General features: G+C 40.9%; 1 protein-coding gene across 1 annotated transcript; it reads left to right on the forward strand.

Annotated features, from left to right (window-relative positions):
- The first annotated feature begins 190 nt into the window (after positions 1–190).
- Positions 191–6694, forward strand: LOC149419663 (uncharacterized). Its single transcript, XM_089637516.1, has 3 exons — positions 191–512; positions 1332–2660; positions 2868–6694. Exons 1-3 carry the CDS (start codon positions 191–193, stop codon positions 6692–6694), a joined length of 5478 nt encoding a protein of 1825 aa, XP_089493642.1.
- The last annotated feature ends 12477 nt before the right edge of the window (positions 6695–19171 follow it).

Below are 19171 nucleotides of genomic sequence, written 5' to 3' on the forward strand. Positions count from 1 at the left end.
GGAAAGTAATACTTGTTTAATTTAATGTTTTCCTACTGCCCCTGCAAAAACTCTCAGATCAAGGTGTCAATGTGTGCCGGTGCCCTATTGAATTTGCAGTATTTGTGCGGGCTTCACTAACTTGGTCCCGTACAAATTGGTCCTTCGTGCCGGTTCTACGCATTACGCCTTTAATCGTGCTTCAGTAAAGATGCCTTCGCTTCGCAGTGGCCATAAAATCTCTACGTCATCCGGGGCGTCGCGATCAGCAACCAGCGTTCCCGCAGACCGAGACAAACGTATGTCTCGCCGAGCCCCGGACCCTACTTCCAACTCTCCGACTGATGTTCCCATTAGCCAAGATGCACCCCAGCAAGCTGATCAAGCTATGCTTGCCTCGGACTCCATTGAACAATCAACCACAGCTTGGGGTCCCATCCTGACCCACAGTTTCCCGGCCCCCCAGGAGTCCGACGGAGAAGATGATGACCAACGGTCAGAGTCAACTGAGGATGCAATACAAATGTTGCGCCGTGAGTTGCGCACTCGAGAGAAGCAGCACGTTAAGCACACCGCCAACCTACTTGCAGCCCTGGCAGCAGCAACAAAGACATCCGCCGCACTGCAAGCAGGCCACCAACCTGCCGATTCCAGGTTCACAACTACCCAAGCCCCCGTGGCGCCTGGAGCGTGGCCCGCCTCGAATGCCGGCTACGCTATCACAGCACCCGGGCAAGCCTCGAATGCATGCCCGGTGCAAACAGCGCCTGGAGCGTGGCCCGCCTCAAATGCCGGCTACGCTATCACAGCACCCGGGCAAGCCTCGAATGCATGCCCGGTGCAAACAGCGCCTGGAGCGTGGCCCGCCTCGAATGCCGGCTACGCTATCACAGCACCCGGGCAAGCCTCGAATGCATGCCCGGTGCAAACAGCGCCTGGAGCGTGGCCCGCCTCTAATGCCGGCTACGCTATCACAGCACCCGGGCAAGCCTCGAATGCATGCCCGGTGCAAACAGCGCCTGGAGCGTGGCCCACCTCGAATGCCGGCTACGCTATCACAGCACCCGGGCAAGCCTCGAATGCATGCCCGGTGCAAACAGCGCCTGGAGCGTGGCCCGCCTCGAATGCCGGCTACGCTATCACAGCACCCGGGCAAGCCTCGAATGCATGCCCGGTGCAAACAGCGCCTGGAGCGTGGCCCGCCTCGAATGCCGGCTACGCTATCACAGCACCCGGGCAAGCCTCGAATGCATGCCCGGTGCAAACAGCGCCTGGAGCGTGGCCCGCCTCGAATGCCGGCTACGCTATCACAACACCCGGGCAAGCCTCGAATGCATGCCCGGTGCAAACAGCGCCTGGAGTGTGGCCCGCCTCGAAAGCCGGTTACACTATCACAGCACCCGGGCAAGCCTTGAATGCATGCCCGGTGCGTACACTGCCGGGAACACGGCCCGCCTCAAATGCTGGCCACGCTATCATAAAACCCGGACCCGCCTCGAATGCACGCTCAGTGCACATACTGTTGGAAACTACGGGACACACGGCACCCGTGGCAAGCATTCCCATAGCCGATTATACTCTACCACAGTACCCCGAGCGACAGCCCCAAGCAGCAGTACCTGGAGAAGTGGAATTTACGCATAACAGATCGCAGCAATTCCCTACGAGTCAGGATTTTTCACCACTGTTTCCGCCACTGCCTACGGCCGATGAGACAGCACAGCACACTCACGAGTGGGTGCAAAAAGGCGCTGATCAGCTGTCCCAGATCACCTCAGCAATAGCAGAGGGTTTTCGCACGTCCCGTGCCCAAGCAAGCCCTCGCACGATAGAGGACGATACACGGATGGCCGCCTTAATCGCAAGGCAGACCACGGCCAAGGATCTTCCCCTCTTCCTGGGTGACCCGCTCGAGTGGCCCACATGGAAAGCCCAGTACACCCAATCCACAACCACTTGCAGAATGACTTCATCTGAAAACCTCATCCGGCTGCAGCGTGCACTAAAAGGGAAGGCTCGGGATGCAGTCGGCCCTCTCCTCATGGATCCCGCTCAAGTTCCAGAGATCCTCTCTGTCCTCGAGCAGCGATACGGTGGCGCCAGCGCAATAGCCACGCTGATGTTGGAAAAGGTGAAAAAGCTGCCGTATCTCACAATAGACGCAACCCTTGAGGACCTGGCAGACTTCTCCGGAACCGTCCAGAACTTGGTGACATCACTTAGGATCCTTAGGACTGACGGATACCTGACCAACCCCACCCTACTGAATGACATCACAACAAAGATGCCGATTACGCTACGGATGACCTGGCTGTATGAGACACGTGGTCTTACGAGTCTAGCTACAATAACTCAGCTGGCAGCATTTCTGAAAAGTATGGCTAACGCTATACCCAACAGCGGGATGATCGACCCAGTGCGACCTCGACCGCGACGGACCGAGCAGGTGCATGTAGTAAACGGTGAAGAAGTTAAACCAGACTCTAGACCTACTGAATTTGTTACATCGCGTAAGAGGAGTGAGCCTCGCGAAAATAAAATGAACAATACGCGTAAACGCAAACTGTCTAGTGAAAGTTGCGGCCAGTGCGGTGGCAACCACAAAACTCGCGAGTGCACCGAGTTCGCGGAGAAAAGTCTCGCCCTCCGGTGGACAATGGTGCGACAGAAGAACCTGTGTCGTAAGTGTCTGGATCGACACCACTCACGGGACTGTAAAACCAAGGCATGGTGCGGCATAGGAGGGTGCAGATCACCACATCACCGTTTGCTTCATGACCCACAGTTCGTACCGGAAGGTGCTGTCGGTGAGGTTAACTTGTGACGCCAGACGACGGACCGGAGCGTGCTGTTAAAAATTGTGCAGGTTATGTTGGGCGTCCCCCAAGGAAGCAAAGTTTTGGTGTTCGCGCTCCTCGACGAAGGCTCAACTGTGACACTTGTCGACGCTGACATCGCGACACGGATCGGGGTGAGCGGCCCAGTCCGCGGCATACGGATCCATGGCGCCAAAGGGATGTGCACCTCTGACACACTCTCCCGCCGAGTGAAGCTGACCATAAGAGGATGTGATAGCAGTGACACCTACTACATCATCGCCAACACGATCTCCGACCTCAACCTGCCAGAACAACAGGCCCAGGGAAACCTTGTCACCCCAAAACTTTTGATAGGGCAAGACAATGCTCATCTGATCGTTTCACGGGAAGTGCGCGAAGACCATGACACTACGCGAATAGTGTCACGAACCGCACTGGGGTGGATCGCCCATGGGGGTGTCGGGACTGGCAGTGACAATAAATCCACGACGCTGGCACTACAAATTGAATCAGCCGCAGATATCCGCCTAAGAGAATTGGTAAAATGCAACTTTGCCGTCGACTCTCTTGGCGTAACTGCCGCGGTGAGAACCCAGGCAAGCGAACAAAGGGCCATCGCACTAATGAACACGACTACCCGGCCTCTTCGCACTGGGAGGTGGGAAACTGGCCTCCTGTGGCGTAATCCGGAAGCCACATTGCCTGACAACCGGCAGTGCGCGCTGAAACGACTTCATTCCCTTGAGAAGAAGCTGGCAGCAGATCAGAATCTGGTAGCAGCCTACAGCGACAAGATGAGCCAGCTGGTCAACAAAGGATACGCCAGGAAGCTGTCTAAACTGGAAGCGTCAACAACCGCACCCAGAAAATGGTACCTGCCGCACTTTGCGGTGACAAACCCCAATAAGCCAGGGAAGATCAGGATAGTGTTTGACGCCGCCAGTCGATGCCGAGGGACCTCCCTTAATGACCAGCTGCTTACCGGCCCTGACCTGCTGTCTTCCCTCTTAGGGAATATTCTGCGCTTTCGAGAGGGAAACATCGCCATTGCCGCAGATATCAAGGAAATGTTTCTGCAGATCAAGATAAGGCGGGAAGATCAGCTGTCCCAACTCTACCTCTGGAGATTACCGAACCAACACGAACCTGATACTTACCAGATGTCATCTATGATGTTCGGAGCCACTTGTTCACCGAGCAGCGCCCAGTTCGTCCGGAACAAGGTAGCCGGGGAATACGAACATGAAAACCCGATTGCCGCAGCAGCCATTCGTTCTAAATTCTACATGGATGACTACCTAGATGCGGTAGACAGTTGTCAGGAGGCTGCCTCACTCGTCCACGGTGTGAGCACCCTCCTCGCGAAAGGAGGATTCCACCTAACTAGCTGGGCATCTAACAGTCCAGCTGCCATAGCCGGTGTTCCCACAGAAGACCGGGCCAGTTCCACAGTGCGGATCAGCGGTGGAGGTACGGAGACGGAACGAGTGCTTGGACTAGTTTGGGACCCGTCCACTGATAACTTCCTGTACTCATTCCAAGAGGCGATCACCCCAGAAGTGGCCACGCGACCCACGAAAAGGCAGCTGCTCTCAATAGTAATGAAAATCTTCGACCAAGTAGGCTTCATTTCCTGCCTTACAATCCGGTCGAAGATACTGCTGCAGGCCGTGTGGCGCTCGAGTATAGGCTGGGACAACCCCATTACCCCTGAACATACACAGAGGTGGACCGAATGGCTGAGCCTGTTGAATACACACAGCATTTCAGTTCCGAGACGCTGCCTCCATCTCAAGCAGAACAGCGTGACCCTACATCTCTTCTGCGATGCGTCAGAACAAGCCTGCTGCGCTGTCGCCTATTACACCGAAGAAGTAAATGGATCCCTACAGGCGACATTTCTGGCCAGTAAATGCAAAGTGGCGCCACTGAAGCCCCTCTCCATTCCCCGCCTTGAGTTACAAGCCGGACTCATCGCGGCAAGACTAGCCCAGACCATCCACAAGGAAAGCCAGGCCCGTATATCCCAAACGTACTTCTGGACAGACTCTGCAACCGTATTGTGCTGGTTACGAACTGACCCACGTACGTACTCTGCCTTCGTGGCAAACAGACTGGGCGAAATAGATGAGTTAACCAACATACTCGACTGGAGATGGGTGCCAACCAAGCTCAATCCCGCTGACATCGGTACAAGGGACTCAGATGTGCCCGACCTATCACCCAAAGGAAGGTGGTTTACCGGCCCGGCCTTTATCATTTTACCTGAGAGTGCGTGGCCAAAAGAGCGTGCACCTGTCAAAAGGCCCGACGACCAGACACTAGAGGTTAAGCCTCACTACGTCGGCCTTCTATCAACTGCAAGGAAAGCCTTACCATCCATCGAGAGATTCTCCTCATGGCAACGGCTGATTCGTGCAACAGCATGGGTTCTCCGCTTTGTGAAACAATGTCGGATGAAAGTTAACAAATCTGTAGGGGGCCCACTGCGAGCGGAGGAGATCAAGGAGGCGGAAGACAGATGGATAAAAAGGTCTCAGGAGGACGCCTTCAATACTGACATGACCACCCTCAAGCAAGGCCAAATGCTGCCGACTGGTAGTCGTCTGAACCCATTAAACCCCTTCTTCGGACAAGACGGCGCCCTGCGGATGGGTACCCGGCTGCGAGCTCTAGCGAAAACGAAGTGTGTAGCACGGACTCCCGTCATCCTGGATGGAGACCACCCGTACACTCAGCTCCTGATTCGCCACTACCACCAGAAGGCGGACCATCCCAGCACGGAGAAGACGGTCGCAGAGGTGCGGGGCGATTTCTTTGTACTGCGTCTGCGCACTACAAGCAGGAAGATAGCACACGCCTGCCCCACCTGCCACATAAGGAGAAGCAAACCCTCTCCACCACTAATGGGGGCGCTACCACCACCTCGACTGATGCATCACATCCGCCCATTTACACATTGCGGACTCGACTACTTCGGGCCTATGGAGATCACGGTTGGCAGACATCGGGAAAAACGATATGGAGCCATCTTCACTTGTCTCTCGACCCGCGCCATTCACTTAGAACTGGCCGCCTCACTGACCGCAGACTCAGCCATCATGGCCATACAGCGGATGACTGCGCGAAGGGGACAACCCGCAGCCATGTACTCCGACAACGGAACAAATTTTCATGGAGCCGATGCAGAGATGAGAGACGCTCTGGTATCATTGAGCCACGATGCCAGAATGCTTGATGCCATAGCCACCCAGGGCATTGAGTGGCATTTCATACCTCCAATGACGCCCCACATGGGGGGAGCTTGGGAGAGGCTTGTACGGTCAGTAAAAAGAGCCCTGAGCACCACACTTAAGGAACGGGCACCTAGAGAAGAAACCTTACTCACGGCCCTGGCAGAGGCTGAATTCACAGTGAACAACAGACCACTCACTCACATATCAGTTGACCCACGCGACGAAGAGCCTTTGACCCCCAACCACTTTCTTCTAGGGTCGGCTGGAAAGCGTCCCCTCTTGTCCATGTTTGGCAAAAAGGAAGAGGAAATATGCCTTCGCCGCCAGTGGCGTATCGGCCAGCAACTTGCAGACATATTCTGGAGGCGGTGGCTTCTAGAATACCTTCCCACCATGGCAGCTCGGCAAAAATGGCACAACCCGGTCACACCCATTAAGAAGGATGACCTGGTGGTCATTATGGACTCCACGCTGCCACGGAACAGCTGGCCGCGTGGCCGCGTCCTTGAGGCCGTGCCCGCCGCCGACGGACAAGTCAGGACAGCCCGTATCCAGACAAGTTCCGGAATATATGTTAGACCGGCCATTAAAATCGCCGTCATACTACCTGCTTCAACAACACCAGCCGATCCAATCACCAGCACGACAACACCTGCCTAGCCGAAACCCCTTGCAATGACATCAACTGCAAACACGAGACGCTGGGATGAAACAGAACACGCCCGACGGAGTAGCTGGGCGCAGCAGAGACTGCACCGTGGGGAGTATATCGGACGTGCAGAGCCAAAGTCATTATGAGATAACAAGATCTCAAGTTTTTACGATGTCCTTAATATTTTTGATAAAACCATTTAGATATCTGCGTCAAAATAAATATGATACTATAATATTATTCCACATCCTTAATATGCGACTGCTATAGTTAATATTAATGGATTTTCGGCGCCACCATACATTTAAAAACTAATGTTTTTGTTTTGTTCAACACAGTGAAGAGATAAGGGTGATCGCTAATTACTCTCATTGAACATGTGTGAAATTTAATGTATAATTTTGTCCAATAAATAGAGAAGTAACTGGTACAAACAGTCACTTCTCATCCGAGAGTTCTCGGGAAAGTAATACTTGTTTAATTTAATGTTTTCCTACTGCCCCTGCAAAAACTCTCAGATCAAGGTGTCAATGTGTGCCGGTGCCCTATTGAATTTGCAGTATTTGTGCGGGCTTCACTAACTTGGTCCCGTACACTTATTATTATCATTGAGTAAATGATTGTTATCCAGTTAGCAAATTTTGACTGTATTTTTTTAAAACAGTCGCATGTTTTCTTTGAATTTAATATTAGGGGTCCGCCCAGTTTGTCCAACATGTAGGCACATTGCATCGTTTCATTTTTTACACCGGCGTTTATAAATGCCGTGTATGCACTCGAGTTTATAAAATCAGAACTTTTTTTAAATAAACTGTTTTTTTTTAATTGGATAATTAGAATGATATTTATAAATAAATAAAAGAAAAATACTTACAATTAAAATGGAGTTCTACAAATAGTATTTCAGCATAATAAACAATCGGTTAAATTAATGTGGTTTTTAGTGTTTAATTTTGGTGTAGCCGTAATGTGCCGGATTCCAAATACTATTAAACATGTCTATTAATATTAATCGAGTATTTCTGGTCTTCAATTTCCTCCGTAATTAGGCGTGCTCGATGCATTTTAAATCATATCACAAGTAATTTTTTTGTTAATCTATTCTTTACCTATTTTCATACTTGAATTGCAAGAAACATATTTTTAATCCCTTCAAAATACTAAGAAACATCGGAGACGAGTATCAAAATAATTGCAGGCAATTGTTTACCGACACGTTTCGAACCTATCAAGAATGTATTTGCCCACGGAACCAAACGAATGTACTTCACTCTGTTGTGCAAACACCAAAGAGAGTACCCCTGCATTAAGTGCACGTTGTAATGTTGCAACAGGACTGTGCTGCAATCCCTCTTTGCTAACTAGATTAACACAAATCCTTTTCATATCTGCAATTAGTTTTCTCTTTCAACCCCCTTTCTTTTTCAGAGTCTTTTCAATAGATCTCAAACTCTTGAATCATTACATTTTTCGACAGTGCCGAATCAATATGTTTCGGGGCAAGAAGATGTGAATTAACTAATCATTTTTTTTATTTTTATTGTTGATACATTATTTTACAATATTTCATATTTTAATTCAGTAATGTTGGCCTCATTGGGTTGTTTACCCGTGCTGAGGCCCCCATTTTATAATATAAGAATTTATACATTTAAAAAAAAAGAAAAACAACATTAAAATAAAGATAAATTTAAACTAAAAATAAAGATTAAAAATTAAAATATAATTATCACACTAAGAGAAAAATATTAAAAGCGAATGTAAATCGGCATTTATAATGATTTATGTGTTTGTGCGTGTTTTATATTTTTTTTGTGTTGCGTGTATATGTTTTATTATTTTATGTTATAGAATTTTGGTCATATTGTCTTTTTGTTCTTTAATCCATTTTTTTATTTTGTGTTTGAATTTATTTTTATTTTCCTCAATTTTTGTTTCAAGTGGAAGACTGTTGAATGCTTTACTGGCGTGGTATTTATGGTGTCTTTGTCCAAAGGTAGTGTTTACCGTCGGAGTTTTTATGTTTTCTTTGTACGCTTGTCTTTTTTTTATATTTACTCCACACAGGAGGCCCTGAAGAAAATAATTTCCCTCGGGGCCTATGTCATCTTTGGGGATGCTGTGTGGAGGGTCTTTTTGTGGAGATGAAGGAGTGAACATGGGTCTTGAAGAGTCCCATGTTGTAGGAGGGAGGAAACACAGAGGCCGGCAGTTCGTTCCACAGCCGAGCTGTTGAACTTAAGAACGAATCGTAGAAGCGACCCGTTCTCATGTGACCGGTCTATTAGTGATATTTTGTGTTTGTTGGGATTGATAACAATAAACATAATTATTATGTTTATTGTTTATCGCAATTTGTTTTTTACTGTGGACTGTGATCCATGTTTGAAAGAAGTATTGGAGATCTGTGGTTAACAATTAAAATTTGAAAGGAGATTCTGACTTCCTACAGTTCTTTGGCGTAAGTATTGTTGCAAATCTATAGTATGGCTTCGAGGATCACTGCAGTTATCGTTGCACAAGCTTTCGTAATGGACTCGAATTAAACGCACTGCAGGAATATGTTCACTTTACAGGTTTTTTTAACAGACTGGTAATGTACAATAAATTTTTGGAATATTACAGAAGTAGTTATGTAAGTACTCCACACTATCAGACAGGGACATGCAATTGGGCGAAAGAATTCGGAAACCTATGTTAAAGGGAAAAGCACATACGAGTAGCTGCGTCAATGTCATCATGTACAAATGAAAAAAAACCTATAGATTCATTCAACCCATCAATATGTTGTCCATCTCTCTGAGAGTAATAAACCACCCAAAGATATATTCAAATGCAAGTGCATCGACAACTTCGAAAGCGACCATATTTTTTTTCTAGCACATATTTGGTATACTACTCGTATATCCTAATGTTACTTCAGTTTGAAGATGCCTGTTTCAGATTTATAACGGTCAGGAAAAAAATAATTTGTGGAAATGCGTTATGTAGTTTTTTCGTACATTAAAATTAAAATCCGTCACGAATTTATCAGTTTTAAATTAGAAACAAACGAAGACTGTTTCAACAAAGTTAACAGGTACAGAAATAAGAAATTATCATTATTATATATTTTTGAATACTCTCTCTTCTGATGTACCTCCGTGAATTGTTATCATATTTATTATTCAATAAAATTTGGAGCGAACTCATCTCTTCGGAGATTAATTTTAAATATCTTTCGGAGAATTTATTAACGAAAGTGCAGTCCGTGTAATAAGTTCAAAAGCTTTCAGATGAAGTAAAGCTAATGAAAACCTTAACTAAACTCATTTTAACAGAAAACCATATGGGTCATAATAGTTTTACGAACCGCATTTTAAACATTACTCTGTATTAATTAATTTCCGAAATGTTATTATCCGTAAGTTATAGTTTTTTGTTAATTGGTTTATCTTATTGTAAATTTATTATTTTTGTATCATATGGTGTTTGTAAAATTTCTCAATTGCAGTTTTTTTTAATGATAATTGGGTATCTTTCGTAGTAAATTCATGATAGATACATTTTCAAAAGATAATAAAGAAAATTATACATTTTTGTTAGTTATTTAAACGCTAGTTAATTATACGGATGTGATAATAATAACACGGGCATGTGCCTGGCATGGTGGTTGAAAAATCCTCAATGCATGTAACAAACAATTCAATGAATAAAGAAACTTTAAAAAAAAAGATGAAACAAATAAAAATAAATCTCTTCAAAAACAAAATCCTTATAAACTGTTACAATGCCGAAGAAATTGAAAAAAAATCAGAATGTAAGCAAACACTTTCTTATTTTATTTTATTTGGGAAACAAACAGTAATACAAATATATTTTAATACGAATCATTTTTACCAAGTTGCATAAGCCAGTAAAGTTTCCACAGAAGATTCATTTTATATATGTAGAAAAACATATGAATATAAATAATACAATACAATATAAATACTAACTAGTAGAAAAGGAAAATCTCCAAAAAAATAAAAATAAAAAGACTACAGATTCAACCCATACAAAAACAATACACGCACTAACACTACTAAGTTTCCCGCAACGATCGAACGCTACTCTCTTGGAATGCTATGAATCCTGCGAGGCTTGTATTGAACACATCGATATTTGTGCATAATCTATTAAAGGTGCTACAGCTTCTTCTTATAAATTCATTTTCAAGATAATTAGTATTGCTCTTAGGAATATAAAATGTGTCCGGAGATCGAGTTACTCTTAATGGACATCTGAAATGAATATTTTGTAAAAGGTATGGGCTATCAATAAAATAGTGGATTATCTTATATAGCATTACTAGGTCTCTGATATCTCGGCGTTGATCAAGAGTTTTAAGGTTCATGGACACATTTTTTTCATCATTTCGCATGCGATAAGAGACATATTTCAAAAACTTTTTCTGAACTCTTTCTATGTTTGATTTATATGTAGAACTATGAGGGTTCCACACTGTTGATGCATACTCTAGGTGGCTTCGGACGTAAGATATGTAGAGAATCTTAAATTTTTGTAGATTTTTGAAAACTGAATATACTCTAAGTATAAATCCCAGCATTTTCAAAGCCTTCGACGTAATATGCTCGATATGAGATTGAAAAATTATGTTACACTTGGTAGTGTAACATAATATTCTTAAATAATATGTCATAGAACTTAACACCAACGACATTACGTTGTTTGTATCCAACACATTGTAGGATCGCTGTTTGATATTATTCTAGTATAAGTCCAATGTCAGTTGTCACAAATGTTAACATTTCCGAACGACTTGAATTTCACATGTGTAATAAACCAGAACTGACGCAAGGAAGTCTGAAGAATTTATGTACAATTGTATCAATATCTTGATGCTATTTAGAATGGAAGACCAAAAGCAGTACCTTCGTCAGCTTATAAGCGGATCCGGCACTGTCGGATGTTCCATCAACCACCAGTTCTATTTCCTCATCAAAGAGCATTGATTGCAGCATTCTTGCAATCACAGCGTCAAAGGTTATCGCGTGTTGATTATCTCTTTACCGCGAAATTAATCACGTGATCTATGTACCTGCGTCTGATTCTCAGCGATTGGAACGACATCAAATCAATTTGAAATAACATAACATTACCTAACCTTATCACTATATCTATCAATTTTTCCTATTATATTCTCTGAGCCTTACATTTATAGGACCACTGTACACAAACTGTCGAAATGTTAACTGCCCCGATTTAAACTAAAATTGAAGTCGCCAATTTGCTTTAACAATTGAATTTGTTAACTTATAGGCCCGATAAGTCGATAACTTTACAATGTCGGATCGATAGGCGTAACTACCGACGATTTTGCACTGATTTATCTAGCACTTGACGGCCGGCATAGTCCAGTGGTAACGCATTGGACTGCCATTCCGAAGGTCGCGGGTTAAACCCGGCGTGCGCAAATAAATTTTATTTGATTAATTTGTGTTATTTCACAATTAATTAATTAAAATAATAAATAGTATATTTGCGGCACGTTCCAGAGTGGAAGATACTACCAGTATCGCCCTGGTGTAAGACCACCATTCAGAATTGAAACGTTGCTCCAAATGGCTTTAGCCGTGTTTAGTGACTAGATCTGAATAGCCAGGTACTTCCCCACCTTTCTCTTTACCTTCAGCCTCACAACATCCCCCAATTGGGGATGCCATAGTCTCACTGGCTCCAGACGGGAGCAGTTGGGACTCTTGTGAGGTATTCACTATAAAAATAAAAAAAATTTAAAAAAAAGCACGGTCGCACTATTGACGACCTGGAGGTATTAGACATTCCGAAACAAGTAAGTGATTGTACCAAATAAATAAATAAACCAAATTTTAAGATTTAAAAATAAATATAATAAAGCAAGTCCAGTTTCCAGAAGGTCGTGAAAGGCTTCTCGGCGTTTTGCACGATGCTTTTTTTCATCCAATTTTCACATGGGTCATCTTTTCACAATGATTTCGGGATGAAAACAGGATATGTTCTATTCTATTTAGCGATTTTCGTATTATTTAAGATGACCGACATTATTGATGTATTATCGTTTGGCAATATGCGTGTATTATTGTTCGGCATTTCGCGAGTATTTTTTTATGATTTGTTGACGTTAACGGCAAAGACAAATGACAGATGTTTCCAAGTGACCTATTGTTATGTTCAAGGTGATGCCATTATTTTACGATTTAGTACCCTCCCAAAATATTATTTCTTTTCTAATGGCAACTGTCTGTATTAAATCGTAGGTATGAAAATAATGATCTTATAAAGCGAATATTTTTCTAACGAGTCCCGATATGGTTTCCACGTGGGGATTGGTATGAATATAAGCATCGTGTAAAACTCACCTAAAACACAGACAAAACTATTGCATTAATGTCGGAATATCACTAGCACTAACAAAGATGCATATCGAGTAATACGGTAGATGTTTGATATTTAAATGAATATGTATGACTTCCGCTAAAATGTAGAGATTACGACCACTATTCGTTAGAATGTATTACTATTCAAGCGTGTTCGTGGAAACCACCCGAACAGTTAATCATAATTAGTCGCTTTTATAATAGGTCACCACTGTTGGCTTCGTAAATGTTTGAAATTTCATTCGAAAACTCTTGAAACTTTGCTGAAATTCCTGCGGAAAGCTAATATTTTTTAGCCATTTCAATTATAATAATATTGTGATGAATATTTGCGTTGTGTAATTACTGAGAATGAAGCGAAAATAGGAAAAAATTGTTGGTTGAATTATGGGATGATGCTAGCACAATGTGATTTTTTTTGCAATTATACATGTAGTCCTGCCACTGAAAAATCCGCAGTAACATCTAACTTTGTTTTATGTGATGTTTATGAAAAAGTAGAGTGGTTACAGCAGAGCTTTTTGTAGCAGGCCTTTACCAAAAAACTTGCCACATTGTCCGAATTTAGCATGGAACGCCGGCATTTGGCAACCTGGATGCTAAATACTAAAATTGTGAAAAGTTTTTGTAGTAATATCGGTATTTCCGCTGAAAAATCCGCTGTTACTTCTATTTATGTTTTATGTGCTATTTATGAGAAAAGGGTACAATACAGTTGTCAGTAGCATGCTTTTATTAAAAAACCGTAATGTCAGAATTTAGACTGGATTGCCGCACTTGGCAACCCCGAACAGATTTTTCTTCCTAAATTTTGGCAAAAACAATTTAGTTTGCCGGTTGCAAATCTGCCATCATTTTATATTTATATTAACTTATGTGAATAGGAGATTCATCAAAATGAAAACGAAGCTAAGTGAAAAAACGGTATTAGTGGTTCAATTGAAATTAATGTTTGAGCCAACGATTTTCTGTGATATGAACTTTTCGAAAGATGGATTTGCGAAAATTGTCGGTTATTTTCATAGTTAGATTAATTGATTTCATTTATAACCAAAAAATTTCATGATGACTGATTAATTTTTGCACTACGTCAAAAATATATTTCCTTCCATTGGACGTAGCCACCCCCTGAGAAACGTAGGCAAAAAGGAACGACGAATGTACTTAAATATTTAATAAACGCAATGTTAAACTCAAAGTCTTTATTTTATTTAACTTAAACTAAAACAACATTTAAGGTAGAAGGACATTCTATGACCTGGCTAGTGTAAATTCTGTTATTTGCTGAACTATGCACACACATTCGATGGCCTAGCGCACACAGGTGTTAAGTGCATTTGAAAATTCAATTTTTAAAAATACTCCATGTTAATTATAATAAGTAAAGCTTCAAAATTAATGCGAATATCCCCTTTTTTTCATTACGAAACATCTATTTACAATGTGAGTAATCTTTATAAATGCTTTACAAAACACAATTGTTTTAATTAATTGTTTTGTTACTTAAAACTGTACTTAATACATGTGTATACTAGGTCATCGAATATATACATTCCATCTTGATTAAATTTTATCTATTTTTTTATCCACTGGTTTACAAACATTGTTCCGATGCCCAGTAATTCATCACATTACACCACCGTGATTAAAATTTTCCAAGAATCCATCTTCTCTTCAAATTGGATATCGCGACTGAAAAACAACTTAATTCAATTATGGCTTAGGCCTCAATGAGAAGCAAATTCTATTACCTTACTTGCTTTAATACAAGCTCTGATCTACCTATATTTTCCCTTGTTTTCCGTACTTAATAATTCCATAAAATTCACCAACTCGACAGCGAAATAAGATCAAAGACAGAAGCCTGTTAATTACAGTCTCCTCCTCGGTCCGCGGGAGATTTTGGCTCATTTGGGATTCAGGGATGCTGCCAAATGGTAGTAAGGATCCTCCGGAATACCGTCGCGCCTCATACCAAGGAATTCTCAAAACTTTTGAATAACTTTTGAACTTTATTTGATCCGTGATGTCATTTATTTTATTCCATTTCTTTTCGTGTTTTCTCCTTTTGGACGATCCCTTCGAATTGAAAAGTTTCTCGTTGAATCTCATATCGGCTCTTATTTAATTTGGCAGTTCTTTCTAAAGGAAAGATATATTAGAATAATTTTGTAAAAGTGAGCCTCACTGGGTGTTTTACCCGTGCTGAGGCCCCCATTTTACAATTTTTTGTGACAATTTATGTAGATAAATAAAAACGTACTGTATTGAATTTATGTTATTTAAACAATTTAAATGTAATATTAAGAAGTAAAATAAAATAAAGAAGTAAAATAAAGTTACGTTATAATAATTAAGACTATAAAAACTAGGCAATAAGTATATAATTGATGGTCGGTTGAGTATAATATGTGTAATGTTCGGGCATATAACCGATTGTTATCTTCGATAATTTATTTCCTACCTTCCCGTCCTGTAACCTTGTCACCAGGAGAAAGGAAGTGCCTTCAGTACAATTTCTGCAACGACTCTGTTAACAGGTTGTTAGGTTGCAATTCCGGGTAAATGCAATACGCCGTAGAGTTTCTTTACGTGCTGGCAGAAAGAGGGAACATTAAGGACACCAGGACCAAAGGTAGGACTTTAATTGTTCTGGTGGCATCCTCTCATAGATCCATTCCGTTCCACTTTCGATATTCTGTGAACAAGAAACTCGCGGCCGGAAATATTTCCAGTATATTTCAAAAACTTTCTAAAAATGTACAATTTAGGTATATTTTTAATTCTTTTGACAAAAATTTATTTTTTTGTATAGTCTTTTTTGTTCTTGCTGGGAAGTAAGAGCTTCACAGATGTACTCATAGAGGGCAGTGCAAATAGCTTGTGTGGAAGTCCGCAAGATGGCAGCTAGTAGCCAGTAGTCGCCAGGACCAGTTCCTAGTTAGGTCGACTATCAAGTCACCATTGTAACACGCGAAGTATTAATAAATCCCTGATTTAACATAAAGAACCTATTATCTAAAATCTCCTTCCACGATGAGTTGGTGAACTGTTTGTGGAAACACAACAGTTGCATATCTTAATTTTTTATGTGATTTTTTTTTGTTTGTTTGTGAATGATAACAAGCAAATAACTTTAGATTTATTATTAACGCATTTCCCTATCTTAACACTGCAGGCACAGAATAAACAGTATTTTTATTTGGGAAATTTATTTTACACTATTTAGTGTGATAATTTTTTCAAACATTTAGTATTATTCCCAAATGAGTATAACACACTTCAAACTAAAATTCTATTAATATATTTTAATATTATCAATACATTACACCTAAGATTAAAAAAAATAATTGTTTAAAAACAGTTTATAAAAGCGTGAAAAGTAGATATTGTATTGAATGGCAATCTCAATAACGTTTTAGAGTTTCCTGAACATTTTACCCCGTTGCATATACACATTCTTACTAAAAAAAAGGTTGTGTAAGTATTACGCGGCGCGTAAGGTTAAGAATATTAAAACACTTGACTTTTTACAAAGGCGATTGTTTGGTTAAAACTGTCTTAAGGCCCCGTAATAAGCGTTCAAAGATCGTTTGAAAAGGAGATATGCAAATACGAATGTTGAGGGAGTGCGCTAATATTAAAAAACGATAACAATTAAGCGAAAATGGTAAAAATATTTGTTTGAAGCAAAGCAAAAATCTCTCGAAAAATCCTTTAGTTGCATTTAAAGTTACACTGTGAATGTTTTCATGCCTATAAAATATTAAATAATGGAACAAAAAGTTTTTTGTTAATTTTCGGAGCTTACTTTGCAATTTTTTTCTTTCGAGGGAATTTTATAAAATTAACGTTTCGGCATAACAAATGTATAGATATTATCTAAAAAAATAACATATATTTTTTTGGAACTTAAAAACTTTAAAAGAAAAAAGAGTTAAAGAGAAACTTGCTATAAATCTGTAGAAAATATTTTTAAATATGACTCCCGGACCGAGGTATTCCCCTAACTCAAATGTTATCGGCCCACATATGGAAAAGGTCATTGGCCCGTCTCCTTCTTACAGCTGGTAGATAATCCTGTCTGGCGTATTCCTGTAATGAAATACATTATTTGGATGGCAGGTGTTGTAAACCTGGTATTGAACATTGTGACTGGATTCCTGTAATAATACATTATTTGTATGGCAGGTATAATAAACCTTCTTCTTGTTCCTCGGTTGCATCTGTCCTTTAAAGGGTCTTCTGAAATTTAATAAATAATATAAAGAAACTCACCCTGTCAGACATTTCCCAATCCCAGTACGAAGCTTACTTGGTTCTACCCTACATAGCTAAATTAGTTTAGTTTAAATTCTCTCTCGGCATTCCTTCCTCTTTTTAGCGAAGTCCTTGCAATTTGCTCAGTTTGATTGTCTCCTCCCTACGTCTATAGAAGAGTAATTAAATAATTCTGTAAATAAAATTGTACCTCCCTAAAACCTCTGTCAGGATTCGAACCCGCAATCTTATGATTTATCCCAGAACTACATAATCTCTTATTTAATGATTTGTTTGATTCTTTGGTTTACGGTCTCTGTGGATAGGACGCCATCTCGTTAATTATTAATTCCTCCATAGCTCGATTAACCGATATGGTATAACACTTCCTGCTACTAAATACGTTCACTTTGTTTTAAGACGCAATTATTATTATTATTATTATTTCTATGTTTTTCAGATAAGTAATTTTGTTTGAGCTGTTTACGAAATCACTTTTAACTTTCCACTTTTCCACAAATTAACACATTTTATAATATAATCGATATAGCACAACATTCAATTGTATCCTCACTGAGTCCAACCATTTTCACTTCACATAAACACCGGTTCAATAATATTTCACACTAATTTAAATTTAACAATATTTTTTAACACCATCTGAATTCACCGACTAAAAGTAATTTCACACATTTTTTAATCACCACTGATTTTAATTGATTTCTCAGAGCTCTCTCCCTATTGGAGTTTAAGCCCTGACTGTTTTCGTCCTGCAATATCCTCTCTTTTTCCCTTACCGTGGGAACGTGTTTACTTTAAACCACTTAATCAATTATCCCAACTCACGTCTAAAAGCGTTCATCTTATTTTCAAAACACGCTGCAAAGGTCTACAATTCCGTGGTAAAGAATTCATAACTCTGTTTGAAGGGCATGTCTGTCGTATTTTATGTTGTTAATCTAAACAAAAAAATTTTTGGAGTACGTGCGTCTCGTTTATATTATGTATGTGTTCAAACCATCACAGAGTTTGTTAACAAAAAATTCCACATTGGTAATGCGAGTTCGTGGGTATAACTGGAATAGTTATCGCACACCCAATTTCTACCGATTTATTAATTTTCTCGTTGACTCTTTAAGTTTTTAAGTTACAAAAAAATACATGTTATTTTTGAAGATAATATCTACACATTTGTTATGCCGAAACGTTAATTATATGAAATTCCCTCGATAGAAAAAAATTGAAAAGTAAGGTGAAAATTATTAAAAACACGTTTTGTTCTGTTATTTAATATGTTAGACATGAAAAAATTCAGTGTGTCTTTAAATATAACTTAAGCATTTATCGGGAGATTTTTGCTCTATTTGAATGCAGTATTAAATATTTTCACCATTTTCGCTTAATTATTATCTTTTTTTATTATTAGCGCGCTTCCTCTTACATTCTTATTTACATATCTCCCTTTCAAACCATATTTAAACGCTTACTACGGGGCCTTAACTACATATCCCAAATCAGATAAAAAAAAGTTCGGGTTTGTTTCCAAATTTAATATTTTGTTACACTCTTTAGTTAGACACTATTACACAGTGTATGAAGTGCGGTGAATGAATGTGTTTTGTTTTTATTATTGCATTGAGGGATGTCTTATGTGTGTTTTTGTGTGGTATATCGCTTGGGCACTCTTAACTGAATTCTTCGAAGTAGTTCCATGTTTTTTTATTATAGAGGTGTCTATTTTTTTGGAAAAATAATACTTCTGCGGAAGTTCTATGACTTTCCGTTAAAGACATCCAGAAAAACGCGGCTACACTTCGTGACTCAAGT

The sequence above is a fragment of the Hesperophylax consimilis genome, chromosome 11 (genome assembly GCF_061612785.1).
Source record: "Hesperophylax consimilis isolate HC1 chromosome 11, BYU_Hcon_1.0, whole genome shotgun sequence".
Classification (NCBI taxonomy): Eukaryota; Metazoa; Arthropoda; class Insecta; order Trichoptera; family Limnephilidae; genus Hesperophylax; species Hesperophylax consimilis.